Here is a 13694-nt window from a genome sequence, read left to right on the forward strand (position 1 = left end):
GGTGTATGGGTCTGCAGTGTGGTGGAATAGAATGTGGGAGTGGCCGAAGAGGAAATACAGACAAGACTCAAACCATGACACACATTCCATTCGTGTTTGTATAACATTTAGATAGCATTATGCCAGCTTACCAACAATGGCAGATTTACAGATCAGTGCTCATTCATGTGCTTTTTCTTTGAATGAAATAAATACATTAATTAAATTAGGCTATAACCACACCCTGAGGGCGAGAAGCGGCGAGGGCATGCACTCATCCGCCAGGGTAACGGCAGACTGCTGGGCGAGTGCTGGCGTTTTGGCATGGGGGGTCAGATCAACATATGGAATGAATTCTGTACTAGTGGCCATATACATGGAGCGCGTCTTGAGTGTACAGGGTTTGTTGAGGTCAGATCAACATATGGAATGTCAGAACAGGTCAGCTCCATATATGGAGATCTAAGGGCAGTGTCTTGAGTGTACAGGGTTTGATGAGGGTCCAGGTAGGGCCAGTGCGGGCCTTTGGCCTTTGAATGGACAGGTATCAGTACATGTATACAAATCATCATAGTTAAACAGAGTGGTTACCAAACGTGATTTTCTGTAGAATCATTAGAAGAAAGAAACCTTTATAGATGGTTAGCTTGAAGCTCATATCTCCTGTTTATACAGATTTATAAACAGATTGTGCTGCTCTGAACAATCACTAGAAGGGTTTTTAGACTCTTAACATTGTTGTGTTATTCAGTTTGAAGATACTGGTAATACACTGTTCACTTATTGGAAACAGCTTTCATCTGTATTGAGGAACTGAAAAAAAGGGAAAAAAATAACTGAAAACATGCAACACCTGCACAGCCTGTGCTCTGCGATGAATATGTTTTACAGTTACTATTACTGTCTCATTGTTTGTGTCTGCACCTGTTCACCTGTTCTGCAGCCCCATTCATAGTCATTTTAGTCGTGTTGGTCTAAATGTTGTTGACGTTAAAATTGTGTTTATCTGAAGACGTGTAAACCACAGGATGTGTTTTGACAGTCATCTCGGCTGTGTTGCAGATGGGTTTGTTCAGTCAGTCACTAGGTTCAGCTGAAAACCATTTCTAAGAAGCCACTCTCTCTGTAATTACAGAGAGAGTAGCTTCTTAGAAATTCTTAGAAATTGATAATTATTAGGGATGCACGATTAATCAGTAGCATAATCGGAATCGGCCATATCAGTATCGGAACGGTCTCAAAATAATACAGATTATTTAATCGGTTTTCACCAGCAAAAAATAAAAAAATAAATCTATATTTAATTTGTGTACTTATCTCATTCAGTAGTCATTCAGTTGTGAAAACAGACACTTGGAAAAGAGTATATGCTATTTATTGATTGATTGAATACTTTATTAACATGCTTTCGGCCAAGCCCCTAGGCCTATAGGCTTGTTTCCATTGTGGTCCTCTGTATAATATCGGAATCGGTCAGAATCGGTATCGGCAGATATGACCCTGCAAATAATCAGAGATCGGATATCGGTCATAATTTCATAATTTTGCACCCATAATAATTATCAATTGTCTTGCCAACATTACCTTTACATGTTTTTTATGCACCAGTCACCTTTAAAGGCGCTCTGAAAATAACCTGGACATTTTTGGACAAAATTATTGTCGTTCATCAATTCTTCATTTCATTCACATTGTCTGCTTTTGTTGTCTGCCTGGCTCTTCAGTGCTGCCACCACTTGTTCAATTAGGCACAGCTTCTTCTAATCAATTGTGATTTGTCAGTAAAACATAAAAGGGATAGCAAAGGAAGATTGACAGTTTGTTTGTTTCAGAGATCTCATATGGGTATCATCACCCCCATTCCTGAAGTTTCCTTTCCCCAGTACCACTCATACAGATTGTCAACAGTTTGTTTCCTGCCATAGTGTTGTCTTATGTAATTACAGCTGTGACATACAGCTTGTAGGGGGAATAAGGTGAGACTAGCCTTGTGTTTTCTCTTCCAGTTGAAGTACTTCTGGTAGCCGACCGGGTCCTGGTCCAGATGAAGGATCTGCTTGGCTAGGGCCTGGGGCGAGGAGAAGTCATCTACGTGGATGAAGGCGTCTCCAGGGATAAACTTCTCGTAGTTCTCCCTTGAAGGCCCGAGCACCACAGGAACAGAGCCCAACACCTGTAGACCTTCTCCGTGATGTAGTATTCATGGATGGAGTTCTCAAATGCCAGGTAGAATTTGCAGCTTGCTACGATCATTGTGTATTCACTCTCGCTGACTTGGGAGTAAAATGGGCTTCCATAGGAATGAATGTGGATGAACATGCGAAGGGGCTTGTAGTAGTGTATTCTCTTATGTTCTGGGCTCCAGTTGCTCACAATCCAGCAGATCAATTTGTGTTTAGGAGGGATATCAGGCGTCTTCTCCTCCCTGGTCCTCCTGGTGATGGAACCATAGGGCAAACTCACATCTGCATCCCGCCTGTAGCTCACGGTCAGGTTGAATTGATTATTTAGGCCAATTATTCTCTTAGAGTTGGAGGGTGATTCAAAATTCATCCACAGCCATTTCGGAAACCGTGGCCGGTGTTGTAGCCGGGGCAAATTAGACAAATCCCCTTCAATCTCTCTGTGGTGGATGAGGACAGCGTCCGCAACACCCAACAGCTCTCTGTTAGCCGTCAAATGGCAGCCTTTGATGTTGAACATGGCATCGCAGGAGTTTAGGTCAAAGGACTCTCCGAACGGCCAGTGCCATATCAGCATTGTGACCTGTTGTTTTTCTGTCCTAAGCAGTTGGAACCAGTTTGGTGGCGGTAGACAGAGCCAGAATAAAGCAAGAAAGAAGGGTAGTGGAAGAAGCCATGTGAAGCTGCCAGGCAAAATTCTCATTTTGCAGCTGGATGCTGCTAACATCATCTACTTCGAACTAATTTGCATAATAATCATATAAAAAGCAACTAATATTGTGTATTATGTAGATGTGACATAATATGCAAATAAAATATCTGAACTCTGAAGTAACCCTGTGTCTGTTGCCCTGACGTTAACTACCACTGAAACTCTCCAATCCGTAAACAAAGCAAATATTTTTTTAAAGATGAGCTGCAAAATGACAGGTTGTTGTGTGTGATTGTACCATAAAATACTTTTTTACAGACATCTCACAATGACCAGTATAGTCAAAAAACAATTTTGAATACTTACATTTTATCAGCTTAAGAACATCAAGAACTTAGTCTAACATTGCTGAAAATAGACGTATTATATGTGCATGCCTTGCCTTCAAACAGGTTACTGTCTGTGATAAGCCAGTTAGGCTACTATGCGTCACGCAGCTTCCACTGGTACTGCATAATGTATTATTATCTGAAGTTAGTGTTGCATCACTTCATAGGCTTAGTTATACATCACATAATACCGTCCAAGTAAATATTATCGAGCGTGGTGTTTATTGAGGTCTTTGCAATTCAACCGTGAAACCAGGGTTTGATCATTTGCCCGGAGCGGCCTTCTTGCTCGTCCACAGTCTACCTAGTCAGTCTCTGGCTCAAAGGGTGAGCGTCAGCATCTTTCATTTGTCTTAAAGTGGTTGAATTTGCTGAGCAGTCAATCCATGTTCATTTCCAACCCCGAGTAGAATGAGGTCAATTATCATGCCACATTACTGTGTGTGTGTGTGTGACGTTTGTGTGTGTGACGTTTACATTGCCACAGCAAAAGTGGAACAAAACAATGAAAATTAGAGGTAAAAACACTTTTCGGCCAGTTATAGCGCCACCTTGAGGCTGAGTTGAAATTGTTCATGTGGCATTTCTTCCTCGGCCTAGTGGGAATGTGCGTGCACAATTTCACGGAAATCACGCGATGTGTTCATGATTTGCAGCATTTTGTTTGAAACTGAGCACTCCTGTGAACTGTGAAGCCAATCTTAACCAATCAGGATGGAGTCTGAGAAATCTGAAAGACCCGTTTCGTTGAATGGCTCTAGAGAGACTGTGTACCAATTTGCGCAATGTTTGGATAAAATCTGTAGGTGTACTGTGCAAAAACTTGTTTTGCACAAAGCGGCCTCCTGGTGGCGCTATAACAGGCCGTTCTGGAAATTTTGGGGCAGAGGTTCATCGTTGGCATCCAGTGAGTGTGTGTGCAAAATTTGGCATCGACCAGGTTAACGGTGCGGGAGATTAGCTGCTCACGGACACACACACGGACGGACACACGGACACACGGACACACGGACGGACGGAGTGCAAAACATACTCTCCCTCCATGCCTTCGGCCTGGTGGAGACAATAACAGTAAAAAATTGCTGATCAAAATTTGTCATGACATGAGCTAGTAAAAGTAAAAGTATAGGCCAAGCTTAAGTGTTTAACATTTAAATGGTTCCTCCTTTTTTGCTGGGGAGTCGGGGACCCCTTGGAACTCCCTCAAGGACCTCTGGTGACCCCACTTTGTTCACTGGTCTAAATTAATGTTGAATTAGGATACTTAACTGCCATTGTGTTATTGATATATTTACTCATTGCTGTTTAATCCTGAGCCTTAACAAACAGTGGGAGTTGGAGTTGTGGTTAGTATTGCTGTTTACTTTGCCTGTTTAATGCCCAACCTTGACAAACGGTGAGGGATGGTGCTGTTGAACGTATGTGAACATTGAACGCTGTTTAATGCTCAACCTTGGCAAACAGTGAGGGCAGAAGTTGTTAGAGGGTCTTTGTTCCGGTTGCTTTAACCCGAGGACGTGTGCAAGACATCCTGTGACTAATACTGTTTTCCCAAGCGCCTCAAAGGCCAGCCTCATGCAGACTCAAACAGAGAGTTAATGGTTTAAAACCCTGGTCCAGATACATGCTGCTCGTGTTATCAGCCTTCTGTTGGCCATGTTCATCCTGCCTGCATGCAGCACACCTTATCATTGCTGTCAGGCAGAAACTTTTTTTTGTTTTGTAAATCAATGCCCTACTACTTGATCACACAAAGGTACAGTATAAAAAAATAGCAGCTCCACAAGTTTGTTTTGAGCTTGTCAATCTGCTACTTTTGCTATTTTTTTATTTGAACCTGAAAAGTAAGTTTTGGACATATGAAGTTTCTACCCGACAAAGACGTTATAATGTTTTAATCAGTTTTTTTATACTGTCTGATTGTGCCTGCAAATGGAACATTATTAACAATTTGAATATCGTTGCTGTCGGACAGAAACCTCATATCTTTCAACTTGTGTTTTTGTGTCACACAAGTAAGACGCGCAAACGCGTGAAGCGAACGCAGCTTGTGTGTGTGTGGTTGTGTGTGCGTGTGTGTGTGTGTGTGTGTGTGTGTGCGCGTGTGCGTGTGCGTGTGCGTGTGTGTGTGTGTGTGTGTGTGTGTGTGTGTGTGTGTGTGCTCTACAGCTGCGCCCTGTGTGTGTGTGTGCTACAGCTGCGCCCTCTGGTGGCGGGCGGGTGGTGTAACAGTGGGACAGACACACACACAGACATTCAGCCCTTGCTGTCATAGTAAGTGGCTCACTGCGTTCGCAATAAGAGTAGTGACAATAACAGATCTACATGCTCACGCATCGTGATGTGACAAGTCGTGAACTTGTAGTATCGGCTATTTTCACTATTTTATTTTATCTTTTTAAATAATAGACTGGTGTTGTTGTCTTTCTCGATTAGAAAGCACTTCTCCCAAGTCATAATGTAGTCCTAAATGGAACAGAGCCTTCATTTGTATACCATTGGTAATTGAGTGATTGATTGAATTTTGTATTCACAGTATGTAGAATGGGTACATAACAAAACGAAAGCACAAGTCAATCCAAAAACTGCTATGAGGATGAAACCAGGAAAAGGATGAAACCAGGAAAAGCACTGGACTTGTTTACATCAGGGTCCTCCATTTTCAATTCATCAGAACATTTAAAGATGTACAAATAAAGGTGGGCGGGTGTAGTTGAAGCTGTGTGAGGCCTGAAGGGTGACACAGTTTAGAGGGAAGGGAAGAAGGAGGACAGCAAGCCAATACGTTTGACTTTGAAGGGCATTCGCCGGACAGAGTATATTTGGAATATGTGTGTTAAAGAGTCAGGCCATTTGAGAAAACTCTGATCATGTGTTTTTGATGTCAGGAATACGGGCATATTGCTGCGGAGGTGTGTAGAGGAGACGGAAGACGTGGAAAGGTAGACTGCATGTGAAGAAAAGCAAGTACAGTCAAGTGTCTGCATTAGGAAGGGAAGCATTATGCAGGATAATGTCAGCACATATATCCTCAAAGAATTAATGAAGTGAAGGTGAATAGAATTCGACAAGAAAAGAGAAGGTCACATGCTGAAGCTTTCAAGAGACTGGACGGGAATGAAAGGGTGGCAGAGCAAAACATTACCAGAGGACAAAATGGAATGGAGCTGAACACAACGTCTGCTTGGACAAAAATGTATTGTTGGTGTTCATAAACTGTCCCGTGGAAATACAAGGGAAGTCAGACAGAATAAAGATTCTGCCGGATGCAACCAGGAGCTTCTTGAATGTTGTGGATATAAGATATGGAGGACGATACACTGACGGAAGGATTTGGACCAACTTGAACTAAGAAATTGGTGTGTGGGTTGTAGAATGGAAAGCTGATATAACCCAGTAGATATACTTTGGTGCAGTAGGTGGCGGTATACCCCTCAATGGTCAACCCACCTTAAATCTAAAACAAGAAGAAGAGCAGAGGTGGGTAGTAATCATTAGACTAAGTTATATTTACCTGTGAATGAAGTAATTTTGAATTGGTTAATTTTAATGTAACATCACTTTTTTCACTTTTAATGAAATGAATGAAAATGTTCACCTTTGCTACTTTACATTTTGACCAAATACTAAGGTGTAAATTAAAAGTAAAAGAGAAAACAAATGGCCAGTCAATACTGGAACACAGACTTGTCCCAAGTTTGGTGTGGATCGAAGCAAGGGTGCGCCTCGCAGGTCCGCATGTTATGTTTGTGACGTCCACTGTCCACTTTCAGTCAACCCCTCCGAGGGCCCTGGAGCTACACCAAATCAAAAGGCCCCATGCGTGTGATTTGCGTGTGCGTATTCACAATCAAGAACGACACTTTTTGTGTTTGCGCGCCCAGTGAATGAACATGTGCGTTCAGTGCACCTCCAGCACTACCGCTGCTGTTATTAGACTGCTCTCCGACACTGTATCTGCTTTTGAGTCTCCTCCCACAGAGTGGTTAAGAAACTGTTGGACGACCAAAAACACTAGCTGCATGGGGTTCCTGTGTTGCGTTACATTGCAATCGGTGACTATGAATACGGTTTTGATGGAAGCAACAGCTGTACCTATTTGAAATAGTCTCGCACAGGGCCCGACCTAGGGAAATGAAAAATACAGGCATTTTATTTTGAAGTTTCACTCTGAAACAGAAAGCTGTGTGTTTTTTAACCAATCAGAACGTTGCATCCCTCCAGGCTATGGGACGTATGCAGATTGTTTGTTTACAAACTGACAGAGAGACAGGCAGTCTCACACTGCCAGGCTCGGGCTACCGGCCAAGGTGCCTGGACCGCTGAGCCACGGCCCAGGCGCTCGTGGCTTATTTCTAACCTATAATGTTTTCAGATACATATATTAGCGTGCTGATTAAGTAAAATGAGTAATACAATGTCTGGATGTCATCTTGAATGAGACTAAAACCTGAGTAGTTCTGTAAACAACATCAGCTGCATGTGTTTGGAGGACGACGCAGCAATGGGAATAAAACGGGTGAATGAAATCATTTTTATTCATTTCTATTCATGTGACACTCGACACATCGACACAAACATGGAAATGTTCCCACTGTTTTGGCATCTATTGCTAGGCATGCCCATATGATGACCACGGATATGTTCTATATGTCCATGATGGTGTCATTGCTATAGGCAGGTTTCTGAACTGTCCACATGAAGGGAGCCCACCCCCAGAGTAGACAAAAATGTGCCATAGTATTTTAAATGAGCATCGATGAGGACCACTTATATGAAGATATGGTTGAAATTGGGTGAAGTGCTCCTTTAAAGCTACACTGAGTTGGGCTAATTCTCACCCAGTATATGAATGCTGGGCTTCAAGTGGTGAAACAAATATATAGTGTAGATGACTGTTATCTTTTAGGCACAACCTCAAGCCTGCCCATGACGGATTCAATTTGAAGCAGAGCCACGATGCTATTCATACTGACTAAAGGCTACTATACTGACTAAATTAATATATATATATTGTTTCTGTAAGACAGCATAAATGATGCATAACATTTCACAAGTCATACAGCATTGAATTTGATGCATGCGGCAAGGCACAGGGAAGCACTGCCCTCTGCTGGGCTCATTCATCTATTGCACAAATTGTCGTTTGCATGCCACACAGGGTGTTGTCATGATGATAGGGTGCTTCTTAACCTGTCATGTGCCAGGGAGTGGCAATCCGCAACTCGAGAGAGCTTTACTTTGAGGACTGTTTAGAGTAGACTATACTAAAACAAAAGTATAGAGCTCAGTTAACTATACAGGCAGTATATGCTAGCCAGGGACCGGCAGAGTGGCATGCATGGACCTAGGGTGAAGAAACATCTTGTACATAGACAGTACATTTGAGACAGATGACAGTAGCAATCTAATAATGACAAGTGCTTGCTAAGTAGTAATCCTAATAAGCCATTTCCCTGCGAAGCAGCTGTCTGTAGATTATAAATTGATTAAAGTGAAGGATCACGTTTCCGATCAATGGCCGCAATCTCAACAACTGTTCCGAAGCAAAACAACCGATGGCAAAAAGAAAGTGCTGTAAAGTAACTACATGCATTTACTTGAGGAGGCTACTATAAGTGCACTTTTGAGGAATTCTTACTTTACTTGAGAGTTTCCAATTTTCTATACTTCTACTCCACTATACATCTCAGAGGCAATTAAATAATATCCTTTTTACTCCACTACAATTATTTGAAAACTTTTGTTAGTTACTTTGTAGATTTGTATTATTATTTCAAGACATACATTAACCACTTCATCCCTACCGGTATGTATAATCAGGCTATTTGAAAATAGCCGATCTACAAGCTCCCAACTCGTTGCGTTGTGAGCTTGTAGATCTGCGTGATTTCAGTACTTAAGTATATTTTAATGCAAATACTTTTACTCAAGTAGTACATTTTGAATACCAGACTTTTAAACAGAGCTAGTATTTCTTCATTGTGGATGGTACTATTGGTACTTTTACTTAAGTCCAAAATGGGAGTACTTCTTCCACCACTGGGCAAAAGTTTCACAGAGAAGACGTTTACTGGAAACGTGTGTGGAACGGTATCACGTTTCAAATAGAATTTCCCCTTCAGAGGCAGCAAAATATACAGTAGACACACACACACACACACACACACACACACACACTCACACACACTCACACTCACACTCACACTCACACTCACACTCACACTCACACTCACACAGTCAAAATGAGGCAAGAATGCTCTGTTTACAGCCAGGAACTCAAAATTCTATACGTGCTTCTCTATGCATTGTCTGAGGCCTGCTGATACCACAGTCAGCCACACAGATTTCATTGATCCCACATACACGGAACAAAACTACAACTTGCGGATAATAGCTCTGGGGGTATTTCGAGATCAATACGGTACCAACATATGAGGCCATATTGGAAAGCCCCCGTATGTATTGGTGATTGCTTGCTTACATCAATCCAGCCAGCAGCACAGACAGAGATCCATTTGCTTTCCACTTTCCCTGCCCAGCTCTTCATTGTGTGGAAAGTTTGTCCGCCCGTGCTTATCTTCCCTTGATTGTCCAATTTGTGGAGGAACTTGCCCCGTTTTTGACCTAAGGGAAACGTCCAAGCCACTCAGAGAAGTTTAGGAAAGATACTGTATGTATTGAATAGACCATAGAGAGACGCCATGCCATTGAGGTTTTGAGTTGTGAGCTCACTGCGGTGGGGTTGCAATGGCTATTCCACGGGGACCAGGAGGCGAGCCCCCTGCCCTGGATGCTGCATCAGGACTATAAGTGCCTGCGCTGGTGGATGATGGTAAGGGATGGTGTCCAGAGGATGCTGTTGAGGAGGTGGAGAGAAAAAGGGTGGGTTTAGTGTAGTCCAAATGCATTTACTTGTTGTTTGTGGCTGAACGTCGGCCTGAATGCAGGAGTTCTGACAGCGTGTCCATGCCTCTATGTTACCGGATAATGGGTTTTAAATCTATATTATCACTTCCTCAGAAATAGAGCCCAAAGCAACTTACGTCAGACTTGAAAGGTAGGTGTTTGTCTATACACTCTCCTGTATTGTTTTGGAGCTAGAAAAGGCAGATTATGTTTAAATGCTAGACTTCAGATTTCAGTTATTTTGATGCAGTTAATGAACATGTCAGTCAGTAATTAATTACAGTATACTTTTCATGTTGTTGAGTGCTCCCAGATGTCAGTGAATTTATTTTACCGACCCTTAATTGAGCCTGTCGTGGGAACCATTTATTTCACATGACACGGAAGCCTAAAGTAGAGCAAAAAGTAGACCAAACTGAATGGAGGGGACGCCTTTGTTACTCCCATGGGGCGTTTCGGCTTCACCCAGCTGATGGCATGATCATGAGGTGCAGGTCTGGGAGTTTAGTGTCTTCATCACAGTGGACGGCACGTGAACGTCTGTTTCCCTGATCGCCTCTCTACCATTTTCATAAAAATAATAATAAAACTTAAGGGGCATGAAACCTAGGGCCTAGGCTGATTTTGTAGTTTGTTTTCTACTTGAGGTTAAAAAAAACTACAGCAGGGTCAAAACATGGCAAGCTGCATAACATTGACCGTAAAGTAGGCCTACACAGTGATGTATGTAATAAACACAGCTGCAGCTAATCAAGTTCAAGGGTGTTTTTAGATTGTAGGTGCATGTGTCAATGCTGTCTATCAGACTTGCACATTGGCATGCCCTTGGCTCTGCCGGACACACCTATGAAAATCTAACACACTCATTAAAATAGGGAGGTGATTTATGAATGTACGGTTTCAGGGAGAAACCTAAATGTCTATGATCTAAAATCTGATCTGCAAAAAGAACACAGAGAAAAGAGGTGGAGGGAATTTGAATAAATTACCTGTTGAGTATACGAAAGCTAAGGGGGTGGTAATGCCATCCCACTCGGACACCAAAGGTTCTCAAAGTGGGGTCTGGGGACACCCAGGGGTCCTTGGGGTGGGTCCATGGACTCCCTAGCATGATTAGTATAAGAATGTCACAATAATTTTAACCATAGCCTATTTTATGCTTTTATACAAAAAATATGTATGTGAATAATTTAGCATTTTCTTTTAACCTAAATCTTCTCTTCTGGGGGGTCGCTAGCACAAAACCTTTTTAGATGCGGGTCTGTGGCCAAATATACTTCAATTTGAGGGGTTCTTGACATGTAAAAAGTTTAGGAACCATACACCATTCAGCTAAGGCCTGCTGTGACAACTATGGCCGTCTCTGTGTCTGTCTCTCTGGTGCTCCCCTCCAGAGAGACAGAGTCATTGCGGCTGATGCTCATCTGTTGTTTGAATAGAAAATCATTTCTGTTCCAACGTTGCAGAGGAGAGCGGCAGCGCCAGGCGGGTTCAGGACGCGGGCAGCACCGGTGAAAGCATGCCAGTCGGCAGCCCAGAGAACATCCCCCTCGGGGAGTGTACCCTCTCTCGCTCCAGGGACCAGCTGACCCCGCTAGGAAGCAGGTAAGGGCTGCAACCGTCAGTTATCTCCTTAGCGATTACTTTTACAATATATGTGACAACATTGATGTGATTAACAACTCGATGAACCGCTTAACTAACTAACCCATTAAGACCTGAGGGCGATTCTACAAATGCCTTCTGAACTAAAAGTGACACGCTGTGAGCTTGTAGATCTGCTATTTTTGGATAGCCAATGCAAAAACCTAAAATGACACAGATCCATTCCTGGTTTTAAGCGTTACTTTATAGTTTGCCGCACAGCGGTGTCTTGCAAAAATATTGAAAATAGCCTTGTGACACGTTGTGAGCTTGTAGATGGTCTGCTATCTTTTTTTTCTGTGATTTTATTATTTTCTGAACCTTTTCACCTATAATGGCACACCTGAATCAGTGATAGATCATCAATCGCTCAATATCATATAAAATTATCGATTAATTTGTATTATTTGTTACAACCGATTAAACCGATCCGTTTGGTTTAACTGTCGTACCCACAGGACCGACAGCACCGTGTTCAGCCTGTCCCGGAGCGAATCCCTCTGGACCAACAACGACGGCGGGGGTCCCGGCAGTGGCAGCGGCCGCGACAGCGTCTGCGACGTCTACTGGTTCCCCATCCACCTGATGTCCACGGGCGGGAGCTTCCTGGCATGCGGCTTCATCATCAGCGGGCTGTACTTCGCCGGCCACTCCCGGAAGGTGACTAACATCCTGGGCCCGGCGCTGGTCTCCATCGGCCTGATGGTGTTCGTGGTAGGCCTGGTGCTCGTCCCCATCACCAAGGAGAACCGGAGGCAGCAGCCCATCCTCAAGAAGCACCTCGGCTACTACAGGCCGCCGCCTGCCGTGCTCAATGTCTGATAGGACCAGGGGTCATCGATGTGTCCGCACGCAAGCAAACAAATGTGTTCCGCAGCAAAGACTTGGCCTCGCCTGTGGCAATTCTACATTTTATCATTTTAAGGTTCTTATTTTGATCATTAAGTCCCAATTACTGAATGTCAGTCTCCATGTTTTTTTCTGAATGTGTAGACATACACTGATTATGGCACATTATGAGTCCACTAGTACAGTGGTTCTCAAACATCTTATTTCTAAGGACCCCCATAACCCAGAGAGTGTATAAATGGAACCAAATGGACCCGGGCCTGTAAGGGTCCATTTGGTTCCATTTATACCCTCTCAGAGTTACAGACAATGGTCATTTAGGACTATCTCTTTGTTTTTGTCTACTCAGTTTGTATGTCCGTGGCCAATGATCCCTGCTGAGGACAATGGTAGCGAGCAGGTTTTAGTCACCTCAGCCTTGGAAAGGTAAACATAATAACATTTCACTTAAACCCCAGGATCCATTTTCTGAGTGGAAACTTTCGCAGGAAAATAACAGATCTACAACTATTTAACACTTGTAAAAATACAAATAAATCACCTACACAGCTTCTTTAAGTGACCCTTACTGTTCAGAACTGAGGAACCTTTTATTGAGGAACTTGGCCATAAAGGCACAAAGGATTGATTGATTAGATTAGCTCTTCACCATCTGTGCCATTTGAACCCTATGATTGCTAAAATACAATGCAATGGCGATTTGACCAGTCTGACAAGAAGACCGCTGATAAACCCTCGCAATTACGCGTTTATCTTTACCTTAGTCCGGGTAATTCTTGTGCATGATAAGATTTACATGATGGAGGAATAACCTTTTTGTTGGTGAGCATTATCAAAATGCATTGTGAGGAGTGGGACAACAAATGACGCTATTGTGTGAAAAGGAACTATTCCATGCATGTCTCTAATGCAATGAGAGGGAAGGCAAGCTGATACTGTATGTCATCCATGAGAGAGAGTGGGTGCACTGAGTGGTGGGGAGTGAAAGGAAAGGTTTTATGGATGTGGTTCATTAATGATTAAAGCTATGTAAAAGCTTATAATTTGTCTCTGCTGACATATATGCCCAGCTGCACCTATTGCAATGAT

At 42.9% G+C, this 13694-nt stretch overlaps 1 protein-coding gene and 1 pseudogene across 2 annotated transcripts; one reads left to right on the forward strand and one right to left on the reverse strand.

The window, feature by feature from the left end:
* Positions 1-210: 210 nt before the first annotated feature.
* LOC310868475 (4-galactosyl-N-acetylglucosaminide 3-alpha-L-fucosyltransferase 9-like) lies at positions 211-2739 on the reverse strand (annotated as a pseudogene). Its single transcript has 2 exons — positions 1963-2739; positions 211-290 (listed from the first exon to the last, which is right to left on the reverse strand). The product of its transcript is annotated as a 4-galactosyl-N-acetylglucosaminide 3-alpha-L-fucosyltransferase 9-like (transcript).
* An 8892-nt stretch (positions 2740-11631) lies between these two features.
* pirt (phosphoinositide interacting regulator of transient receptor potential channels) lies at positions 11632-12578 on the forward strand (the record flags this gene model as incomplete). Its single annotated transcript, XM_083778933.1, has 2 exons — positions 11632-11717; positions 12215-12578. The coding sequence occupies 2 exons, from the start codon at positions 11632-11634 to the stop codon at positions 12576-12578; spliced, it is 450 nt and encodes a 149-aa protein (XP_083635059.1).
* Positions 12579-13694: the final 1116 nt, after the last annotated feature.

The sequence above is a fragment of the Protomyctophum parallelum genome (genome assembly GCF_964188405.1).
Source record: "Protomyctophum parallelum genome assembly, chromosome: 13".
NCBI lineage: Eukaryota > Metazoa > Chordata > Actinopteri > Myctophiformes > Myctophidae > Protomyctophum > Protomyctophum parallelum.